Source organism: Rhea pennata, chromosome 23 (genome assembly GCF_028389875.1).
Source record: "Rhea pennata isolate bPtePen1 chromosome 23, bPtePen1.pri, whole genome shotgun sequence".
Lineage (NCBI taxonomy): Eukaryota > Metazoa > Chordata > Aves > Rheiformes > Rheidae > Rhea > Rhea pennata.
Window position 1 is genome coordinate 5395873 of NC_084685.1, and position 11602 is coordinate 5407474.

The 11602-nt window shown below is 41.7% G+C and overlaps 1 protein-coding gene across 1 annotated transcript; it reads right to left on the reverse strand.

Annotated features, from left to right (window-relative positions):
- Positions 1-230: 230 nt before the first annotated feature.
- On the reverse strand, positions 231-11487 carry MTFR1L (mitochondrial fission regulator 1 like). Its single transcript, XM_062593984.1, has 6 exons — positions 11378-11487; positions 10930-11034; positions 10125-10234; positions 9076-9287; positions 5774-6086; positions 231-1296 (listed from the first exon to the last, which is right to left on the reverse strand). The coding sequence occupies exons 1-6, from the start codon at positions 11390-11392 to the stop codon at positions 1191-1193; spliced, it is 861 nt and encodes a 286-aa protein (XP_062449968.1). The 5' UTR covers positions 11393-11487; the 3' UTR covers positions 231-1190.
- Between the last annotated feature and the right edge of the window lie 115 nt (positions 11488-11602).

Genomic DNA, 11602 nt, shown 5'->3' on the forward strand with positions numbered 1-11602 from the left:
CTCTGGAAGCCTCTTCTCTCACTTTTAAGGTGGGGATCATTTAACTTCTCAAGCCCTGAGGGACTGGTGAATTAAGAAAGCCTTAGCACCTGCATTTATTAATTCAGATTAAGAAATCACAGCAGCACTATAACACTTCATCTGTAGCAGCCCCCCACCCCACCATATAAGGCAATATTTCTGACATGTTGTGGACATAAACACATTAATAATATTAAGGACAACTACTGTCTTATTAAGGCTCAATTTTATATAAAGGAAAAAAAAAATCATACTTCAAATACAGCCATGAGGAACATTGCAGAGAGTGAGCATAGCTGAAAGAAACATCTTCAATTAGTGAGAACTGTAGCTATAAACAACGCCAACTGCCCTCCTCCCTTTGCTTGACAATTCTCATGGTGCTCAGCTCTTAGCATTGGTGGTTCAATATATAGACCTTTTGGAATACTAAGTAAAAATACATTTCATCTGAATACAAGGACTACTAATGAAACATGAAATTACGGGCAAGAAATTAAGGCTATTCTGTCATGCAAGTATAGGGACAATTTGTGAGTTAAAAAACAGCAAGGGCATATTAAATCCAGCCAGCACCCATTAGGCATGGCTGAGCGGTTTGATCATTTACTTCCATTTCATTTAATCATCAGCTTAGACAAGGTTATTGGGAAGAAACATTTTACCTCCTTGATTCAACAACTTCCTAAACACTAAAGACCTGGAAGCATGAAATAGTTTATTCTCAGTAGCTCTGTACCAGACTCACAGCAGAGGAAGAACTGGATGTTTGACATCCATTTATACTGTAATGGGTAACAAGTTATATTGCAACAAGACAGTTTTAAGTTAACTTGAATGCTTAATGTGAACCTAAGGAAAACTGTAGGTAGAAAGAATTTCATCCAGCAGCACTCATTGCATTCTTTAAAAGATCCTTACCAAAAATCGAGACCTAAATACAGGTGGAAAACAATTTCCATCTTCTTAAAAAGCTTTTTTTCTTAAATATTACAATACATTGAAAACACTTCAAATCCATAGGGTCCTTCCTAAATAAGTGTCCAGTGCATAAACAATTTCTAATTAATAAAAGAGACAAAAAAGTTCAATCCTTAGGAAGGCAGCTACTGTAGAGAAAATTTTGGGAGCATAACACTTGCTTACAGAGTTTAACGGTGACAGTAACATCACTTCTCTTTCATGGTTAGATCTTCATCCTTTAGGGCAAATTTTCTTCTCAAAACTTCTGCTATAAGTATAGCAGGATCATCCTCCTTCATTGAAGTTCGGTTTCTACATGGAAGATGCGAAACAGTATATTAATACACCGAAGTCAATGGCTTACAATTCTAGTTAGATTTTAAACTTAAATACATTTAAGTGTTTTCCTGCAATCTTGATCATCAACTTTTGTTGCAAGCGGAGGAGGAAGGTGCAAGTACAATAATACAAAACAAAAGGAAGCTTAAAATTCAGATCTTTCACGTTTGGTGTAGGAAACGTGCAGCTCATGCTGTGGATACAGTTGCATCACTGAAAATCACAGCAGAGCTTTTTATTTATCATTTTTATTGAACTGTTAGTTAAGAAAGCATTTTAAGTTATTCACAGGCTATGTCTCCTGAATAAAAATCTAAAAAAATGGTTTGAATTAAAATCATTGGTCTAATTCCTCATTAATTTCACTATACAATAGATATATGCTTTCATATTTAAAAATATTTTAAAGAGAATTGTTACGCATTTCCTTTTTCTTACACGACTGCACAGAGGTTTTTCTTTTTTTTTTTCCTTGTTCTTTTTTTTTTTAATACCATTCTATCATCAAAGCATTTTGCCTTTTGTGACAAGTCCGGGCAAGGAGTTTACTTCAGAAGTGCCAGTAAGCTGATTTCACAGGAAGCCAAAACCTAGGTTTTCTTCCACTCAAATTATCATGAATTACTCAATAAGGCTTTGTTTGAAACCTGTATTAATAAAATTCCAGCGCTTAACTTTTTTACAGTTAAAATCTCTTGGTCAGAAACCAATGTGGGTTTTAAATATTCCTTAAAAAACATCCCCCAACACGTTTCCGTATGTGTTTGGGAGGCGCTTGCTCTCAGATTAACAACGCAGGCTTCAGCAAGCAGTGTAAGATGTCATCGAGGCTCACAGGTGACCCCTCGCTTTAGGCCAGGCTGCTCTCCAAGGCAAGCTCTTAATTCACAGTTGCTAAGTGCATCAAAATTTAAAAGCTGATTTTAGAGCTAGAAACATGCCACTGATTCCACTCGGATTGAACTGTTCCTTCTGACAAGGGTGCAGAGACAAAGATCAGGAGCGCCTCCCCCCCAAACCATTCCCTCCACGCAAGCAAACCTGAGAATTCAAAGTTACCCGAAGCATCAATCATCTGCCTCAGAAGATGCACAGCGAGAAACCCAAGCAGCCAGAGGAAGAGGCTAAACTAACAGCAGCAAAAAGGCAGCCGTGACGAAGCCTAAAGTAGTGCTGATCACAAGGAAAACGCTATCACAAGATGAGTACAGAGATAATCTGGACCAAGGGTGAGAATCGTAGTCTGTCCTACTAAAGAGTACAAACTTCCTGCAGCAAGACACAACCAGCAACAGCTGCAAGAAACTAGCAGCAGAGGCAGCACTTCAACACCAAGAAGCACCAGAATTAAACTTCAGCATCTCAGTCCCTTATAGCCTCTCCAAGGGCCAGAAAAATAATCATGGGCAGATTTAATTTGTTCAGTCCCATAGAAGAAGAAGTACTTAAAAATAAAAGTGTACTCACATTCCAAGCAGCTCCTCATGCTACCTGTTTTTAACCACACACTGAATGCACGGCTCAGCAGGCACACTACTCAGACACTCCCCTTCCTGAGGGCATCACAGACATTTTAAAGGGCTCTATTTGACATTTGTTGAAACACACACACTTCTGCAAGTGTTTTTCATACTCATTCATGAAGCCTCCAAGGTTGTGATTAAGCACCAAGTCCTAAATAGGAGCATCAGAGAAGCATCTATGTAATTATCTTGTTAAGCATCATTTGGCATCTTCATCTACAAAACTTAAAAAAAGAGTATGCGATCCTTTAAGTTTTACTGGTGTTACATACCTACACCGGCAAAACTGCTCTGCACTTAACTAACAGCACCTAAGCAAAGCGAGTGCAGCGGTAAAAGCACAATTCTGCTAGTACAGCCGCACTGACACTAGAGGATTGTGTCTGGGAATCATCTTCCCATATCAGAGACAAACAAGTGCAGTGTGGAAACGTAACAGCGGCTTATGTCAGGCACTTGTCTTTGCTGCAGGGTAAAAGCAGACATACTGTCAATTACTCAGCTGTCAAAGATCACTTTATTAAACTGCAGAAACAATTCCTTTCATCCGTTTGTCCATATACAAAGTTGAGAAAACCAGAGAAATAAAATGCAGATGCCTCTGTGGAGGCCACCTGTATGAAACTGCTCTAACATAAAACACTTGTTCATATCGCCATTGCTTCTAAACATACTTGTCCTTACAACCCATTTGTGCAAGAACAGGGTCTGCGTGCGACTGCTCCTAAACTGAGAAAGGTAGTTCACCGTCCGCAGCTGTGGGAAAGAGGCATTTCATGACTAAGTGTGAAAAATGAAATAAATGGAAATGCTACATACAAAAGCTGTATGAGTGATGTTACTCTCCAGTCCAGTGCTGAACAAGACCTGTTTGCAACCCAAAACGTGAAGCATTCCTGTGCTAGACCGGGGCTGGCGTTCCAGTCAGCCATCTTCAGTTAGCAGGTCATCATGCCACCAGGCAGGAGGGGGATCAAGCATCGATGATTTAAGCTAGTTGAACACTGGACTGTAATTATTATTCAGTGTAATATTTCAACTATCTGTGATTGTTCAAACAGCTCTAATTAAGATACAATAACCACACACTAAAATATGCCACTTACATTTAAGAGGCAGGTTAGAGGCTAAGACAGACAAACAGGTAAGACGAAAAGTTAAGGTCAAGCAAGAGATGGTCTCAAGCTTTTGTATTAAAATGTTTCTGGTTTTGATGTAAGCAGCAGTGCTATGGAAGCATGTAAAAACGAGGTAATTCCACGTATTAATGCAGTTAACTCCATTGGAAGCCTGAAAATTCATGTTATTACAGCCAACATATTTGATCAATACATGGAAATATTCTTTGAGCTCCATCAGAAAAGAGCAAAGAGACCCATCTGTGACCCAACTCTCTCCTAATCAGTCAAGTAGTCACCAAGAGGAAAAGGAGTCTTCGTGATTCAGGTCCTTCGCCCAACTCTGTACCCAACAAGGAAGAATTTGGTAGATATCCCCAATCTCCAAGAAGTATTTTACAGCATGAAAACCTTCCTCTCCCCCATCTTCTGTAATTTTATAAAGAATCAATGCCATTTATAAATCCTTTCTTTGTGCGCAGGCCGCTCTTGCTCCTATTCTTTCACATAGATTCCTTTCTATGGTAACGGCAAGATTAAACACTTCCATCCACTGCTAGTTATTCTCATACATTCAGGCTAGGAAATCCGAGTAAAATTTTGACCTTACTGCAGCTTTTCCTGTTACGTACAAGCTGCTTTTCATAAAGGATCAACTACGGCTGCTGAAGACACTGAAACACTTGTGTTCTGTAACTGCCACATGCAAAAAGTTAATACGGACAGCTGATTATTTCAGCTTCGGAATAACTACTGCTAACTGCATAACATGCTAACCTAGCTGTGGCTAAAATAAACCAACTCTAAGTTTAGAAGTCATACTTTTGTTTCTGTTATTTTCATGGATTTTCTTCAAACTGCCTCAAAGACTTTACAAACAGCCTCCCTCCCCAGTCACTGTCTTGATACAGGTGTTCTGGATACAAGCTGAACACACTTCTCTCATTTGACCATGTAATTTTTGCAGCACTGATAACCATGTTTCTTTTCAACTGAATCAGGCATAAATATTGTGAACTCTGCATGCTATTTTTGGTCAGGAATGTTATTCACACAATAGTGGCTGGAGGTCTCATTGGGCTGAAATTTGGAAATTGAACTTTATCACTGATTTCACATGTAAAAGAGAGGGTAGAGCTAACATGTTCAAGAAGCTACTCTATAAGATGGGCAGAATCCTGTCGCAACCATGCAGAAACCAACACGTCAGCAACTTGGGGAATTCTCATGATAAACGCATAAACTTATCATGAGGCAAGTGCAAGTTCACTCTGCCCACGTTCAAAGCTCAACCAGATGTGAATCAGATTCAGTCTGGAAGCTGAAAAGCTCCTTGTGTTCACTCCCATATGTGCCATGCTGAAACGGCTGTTCAGCTTCCCAGCTGGATAGAGCCTGGGTCTTGAACAACTTCAAGTAGAGAACTGCAACGTAGACCTCACTTTGAATGCTGTTCTGGTTTTAATCTGGGCAAAGCACAAGCTCTTTTTGAGATGAATAGATTGAAACAGCCAAACACTATGCTCATCTGTTTAAGTTCCTCCTCTACTGCTTTCTATCCAGATAGTTCAGTAATGCAGGTCTGGTCCAAAATCTATCATCCTGGACTTAATTAAAACTATACAGAAACACAAGTGTCAGTAAGTTATAGCATAAAATTATTATTTTGCCTCTATGAACCATGAACATAAAGCACCACCAACAAGCAGATGAATGAAATGTCCCGTGTCTACAATGATCTGATAGACAAACAAAACAAAACAAAACTTTCAAAGAGAAAAAAATCAAGAGAGTTCAGGAAAGACTTACAAGTCTTTGTTCTGCTTCATCCTATGAATGTCTTTAAGAATGCCCATCATGTCTGCAAAACTGCTGGCCTTCGAAAGAGACACAGAATCTTCCTCGTCAGGATCCTTTGGTTCTGGTTTACAACATTCAGAGGTTGCAGAACAAAGCATGGAAACAGATGGGAGCTCTGGGCTTTCTAAATCTGCCTCCTCCTCTGTGATATCGCTAATGACAAAGGAAGTTGTAGAGTGGAAAGAGGGTCCAAAACAAGGTAAAGGAGAAGATGCATTTGAACTTCCTGGAGACAGTAAATCTGGTGTTAATGAAGCAGAAGCTGAAAAAGAAAACAATATAGATAGATGGATAAATAAACTAATGCCAAACATATTTCTTTCCCCCCCCCTAAACAATAGAATATGAATCAAAAGGCATCATCAGCCAACCTCTTCCACATCAGTAGAAAACACATTAATCTAATCTGTCTTACCCTCCTTGGCTAGCGCACTTCGTAGAATACCATGTGGCAATACAGGACCTTCTCCAGGATCTTTCATCCCTCCAGCCCACCATACTTCTATCTCTATTCCTATCATGCCCATTGCCATAACATCCCCGCAGTTCAAACACTGCATCCAGTACCTGCATAAGCCAGGTTTGCTTTTTCCATGTTACAGATAAGAAATGGAGAGACAGAGATTTAGCTGCTGCTCAAGGTCACAGAGGAAGCCTGTATTGCATTACAGGTCTTAATTGTCTTAACTGTTCTTCCCTTGCCCTTCACCACAGTGTATACTGCTTTCCTTTCTTTTTCTTTCAGTTTCTTCCCCCTCAAACTATTACAGATGGTGTGAATGCAGGCGTTTTGACTTGTCTTGCTTTCCACTACCATTTATAAAATGAGAACAGCATCCACTCATTTCACAAAGAAGATGGGATTTATTTGCTCAAGTTTTAAAGCACCACAATTATAAGAACAGCTACATAAATTCCAAGTGTTATTAAGTGAAAATGAGTTAGATATTTCCAATTTAAAACATTAAGGAAAAAAATGAAATATGCTAAATGCACATCTCCTTGAAAGAACTTTTCTGCATTGAGAACAAATAGTACCTTAAAGCACTAATGCCCTTAGCCTCCAGAGAAAAGCTGTAGATCATTATCAATTTCCAATTAAGGGCTTTCTGTAACAGTATATTATAAAGCAGACTGCATAGTATTTCTTTTTTTTGCCATCAATCTTTCCCCAAAAAGCCTGCTAACTAGTCATCTCCTGTAACAGATTACAGAGCCACAGCTAGGTCCTAAATCATAGTTCCAAATTATTGACTTAGAAAATGCTAAGTCAGTAAGAACTGTTCTCAAATGCTAGCTGATAAAGACTAGGAACATTGCTAAGTAGAGAAGAAGAGAAAAGGGAATTAAATGATTAATGCATTTTTCTCCCATCCAGGTCTCTAACTTTCCAAGTTACTACTTTTTTGAATTAAATGGGCTTTTCTAGCACATGGCTTGGACACCTGTAGAGCTGAGATAGAAGTTAGAAGCCAAAATGCACAGAATTTGCCTGTTTTTTATTCCAATTCAGTTGTTCCTCTGATCTTGCATGAAGGAAGAGGACAAACACAGTCTGTCTGAAGGGGACATCTGTGATGTCTTGTTTTATACTTATTCACTGCAGAACTGAGGGTAATGTGGTTCCTTGACCCTCAAAGTGGCTTCATTTTACCATGGTGTTGTAAAAGTCGAAGTACATGGCATATGGGATCTGCAGCTGCACTCTTTACAGCTGATCACTGATGGCTGCTGTATTTTGACAGGACCAAAAATGACAAGAAATAAAAGCACAGAAAGACAGATATTCTCTGTGTGCATTAAATCGCAACAGAACTATATGAAGGAAATGGATGGTTCGTCAGTAGAAGAAATACCTAATCTCATCTCATTTGAGCAGAATTCCCCACGCTAAAACTGTCATATACACTTCTCAGGTGGTAGCACGTATATCTATACTATCAGTATCAAACAGAAACAAACAAACAAACAACCCTGTCCCAAACAATTTTTCACATAGAAACCAGCACTCAGACTAAATCAAACACAAGTCTGTTTCATGTTCAAAAGCTTCTATGACTCACAGATAACTGGACTAAATATAAGCAGTCATTAAGGCTCTAAGTCAGCTGGGGTTACAGAAGTCAGACAACCATGCTGTCTTTCACAAATCATGAGAGATTTGGTCCCACATACATGCAATGCAGTATAATGCAAAGTAGCAGCTTGGCTATTTAAAAAATATTTGCTTTCAGATGTCGGATAAGGAAGATTTCATCAGCTCCTGTTACCCATCACAAACAACGGGAATGAACCAGCATGGTATCATTTCAAGCGTGGCACAATCCTGTTTTGTTTTTTTAAAGTAATAATCTTCTTCCCCTGGAAAGCTGCCGTATTATAGCTGTTATCTTGGTTACTGGCCAAAGTATTCTGCATACAAGAAACACAGCTTTAAAGAAAAGCTGTCTTCAGAAAGGACTGAATTCCATTAGTTTGCAAAACTGTTCATTTTTCAAGATTTTGAGTTGTGAGATCAACAACTCTGCCCTCTCACTATTCCATAAATAAAGATACCTGGTTATGTCTGATCTTAATAGTTCTCCAACTCTAAAATGACCACTGTAGCAGCAAGCTTTGTAGTACCACTGGGCTCTGGGTCCTACCAAGAGTCTTCATATTCCCAGGGCTCGAGGATACAGGAAAAGCCATGAAGAAAGTGATGAAAGAACTTTGTTTTTCCTCACAGTTCAGTTTTGTGGCTAACATAAGGCTTTTCAGTTGCACACAAATTTGGTAAAAGAAAGAAATCAACTCACACTAGGCTCTTCACCAAATACCTTATCTACTACATAAATAGCACTGTCATTTTCACAAAATAAGCCCACCAACTTCTCACTCTTAGTCAAACCAAGACATAGTCCTCAAATTCATGACCTGCTCAGGACAAGAATGGCAAGAACATATCACATGTTTTCATGAAACAAGGTACTTGAGATGAGACTCAGTTTCCAGATCAAATGCAGTCACAAAACAATACTTAGTACCTTTTAAAAACAAGCAGGGCTTCTCCAACTAAACAAATGCAAACATCTAGACAAAGAAACTGCACTGAGTTGGCACCAAAGACAGCATCCCATCAGCAAGAAAAACATCCTGACAACTCTGCTGGGAAAACAAGCTGCGAATCTGGCTCTGTACAGAAGAAATATCACCGCTCACTAATTCAAGTCTTCTCATTTAACAAAAAAAAGAGGTCATTATGGACCTACCTGACTCTGCAGCCACTATTTTAGCTATCTGACTCCGAAGGTGACTCAGCTCATCCTGGAGCTCAGTGGTTCGGCTCAGTGCTGGTAAACCAGGTTTCTTCAAGGCAAGCAGCTTCTCCTCCTGCTTCCTCAGGTTGGGGACTGAAGCATTTCGCTGTATGACAGTGAAGGGACTCGGCTTCCACTTGTGCTTCAGTGGGCGAGTGTCACTCCTAAGATGCACGGGACAAAAAAAAAATCTGTTCATCACTCGCAAGATCCAGACCCCTCTGTGATAACAACGCTCTGCTCCCACCCTGGGTGGGCAGAGTGCTTTAGAAACAATGAAACAATTAAGCCTCCGTACCACTACGCTGTATGTGCCACTGTATGGATGCGCTGATCCACTTTATGTGCTATCTCTCTGCACTACAAGGAACAGAAAGTCAGTTGTAGAAACCATGGTCAAAGAGCACAAGATATAGTGAGGGGAAGCAGGGACAAAAGTTTGGGCATGTTCACATGGTTTCGAGTCACTTCTATCCTCGTTATATGTTTCTCACCCGGGCCGTTCACTGTGCGTACCTGTACTTACCTCATTAACTTGCGCCACTCATTTCAAAGTCCATTTTCTCTTTCACAAGAGACATATCATTACTGCCCTGCTTTCAGGACAATAATTACAAAAGTTCAAATGACTGCTGAGCGGGTCAGGACAATAATTACAAAAGTCCAAATAAACTCCTAGGAGGTCAAAGCATTTTGATCCCAGAAAGACAGCTCAACTCTTCAACTTCCCAAGGCCAAGAATCATATGGGTTTCTCTGAACAAAACTTTCAATGAGAAAATGGTGGTAGGACAGTCTCTTAGTTCTTCCTGTGGGAATTTCTCCCAGGGTTCCTGCCCAAATTTTGTTCTCATCCCTTGAGAAGAAGTTCTTTCAACAGGTACCACATCATACCACAAGAACACTGGTACTTGTGAGCACTTGATCCATGCCTGGCCTATGCTATACAAAATAAACGGGTATACAGAAATAACGATCAGCAGGTATAAACAGAAAACAAACCTGACTCTGGCATATGTTTCTTCATCATCTGCTGCTATCCACACAATGTCTGCCAAAGTGGGCACTGGAGGGACATCATTTAAATATAGGTCTGATACGTTTGGAAGAACCTAGAACAAAAGTGACATTAGGGAAACGGTGGTCCTGTTTCCTGAAACTGTACCAAGTCTGCTGCACTGGCCACCAGAGGCTTTCTCTGCATCAGGTCAGCGGCTCAATCTCAGATACGTGACAGCAACACTATCTGGCTTTTGGAAGAGTAGTGTTTCAGTGCACCGACTTATATGCCTGTTCCTGGGTGCGTTATTACGTGCTAGCGTGCTTCATAAGTCTGAACAGTGAGGTTGCAAAAGGATACGTGATCCAACTCAATGTGTGGCCGAGGCCACACGCAACACTTTCCTATTACAAGCCCCTGGCTTTGTTCTTGACCTCAGTGACACGTGTTTCTATAAACCTTGTTCCACTGTTTAGAAAAAAGCCCACAGACGGTGAAAGGCTTGCTGGAAATCCCACAACGAAGCTGTGGTTCAGCAACATGATGTTTCTGTCTCCTCTAATTATTAGTGCATTCACCTTGTGCATAGATGCTATTTTAGGAGATGTTCACCTCAAGTTACCAAGGCTCATTTAAAGGTACAGGATTTACAGAAAACAAACAAACAGAACTATATTGCAGAATGAAAGTTTTGTCTGTACAACTTTACAGGTGCATTTATTTTCCTGAAGAGCAGCACACGACAGTGCTGCTCAAGAACCACAGCTCCCTATAATTAATTGCTGAATCCTTAACAAGTCTGCTTACCTCAAAGGTTGCTCTGGGGCAGGGTTTCAGAGGAAGGGTTGACCCGATCCTCCTGACAACGCTGCGCGACGAGCCGTGGGGTTTGTTCTGCCAAATGGGGATTGTCTGGAAGAGGCAATTTCATAAAATCGGTGTTTCAAGTCAGTTGCCGTTTTCTAAAGTTTATTAAACTGGAAGCCACCACGTACAGCCAACCCGAAGCCCTGGTCTCTTTTGTCGTTGATCAGAGATACTTTTAAAGGGCTGTTTAAAGCACTCGGGCCCTCGCTGAGAACTACGGTTTACAAGGCGGCGCGCCCGGCGCACACGCGAAAGCCGCCGCTGCTCGGGGCACCTGGAGCGGCCGCGGCCCCCTGAGCGGGGCAGGCCGCCCCTCGAGGCTCCCCGCCGCTCCGGCCCGCGCCCAGGCCCGGGGCTGCTCGGCGTCGCGCCGGGCCGCGGCACCTACCGACTCCGCCGCCATGTCGGGGCCGGCCGCTCGCAGACGGCGCGCTCGCGTCGGGTCAGGGCGGGCTGCGGGCGCCGCCGCCGCCCCGCCTCATGCCGCCCGCGGGGCGCCGAGGTCCCGCCGCGCCCGGAGCCCTGGAGGCGGCGGCGGCCGCGCTGCCCTCGCTGCGCCGCCGCGACCCGGAACCGAGCGGCGCCGCTTCCGCTGCCGGGCGACACCGGCCCG

Coding starts and splice junctions, on each gene's coding strand:
- MTFR1L (XM_062593984.1), bottom strand. Junction 10,235..10,929: donor GCCCCAGAGCAACCTTTGAG/GTAAGCAGACTT, acceptor CTTTTGTTCTAG/GTTCTTCCAAACGTATCAGA. Junction 1,297..5,773: donor ATGAAGCAGAACAAAGACTT/GTAAGTCTTTCC, acceptor TCTTCCATGTAG/AAACCGAACTTCAATGAAGG.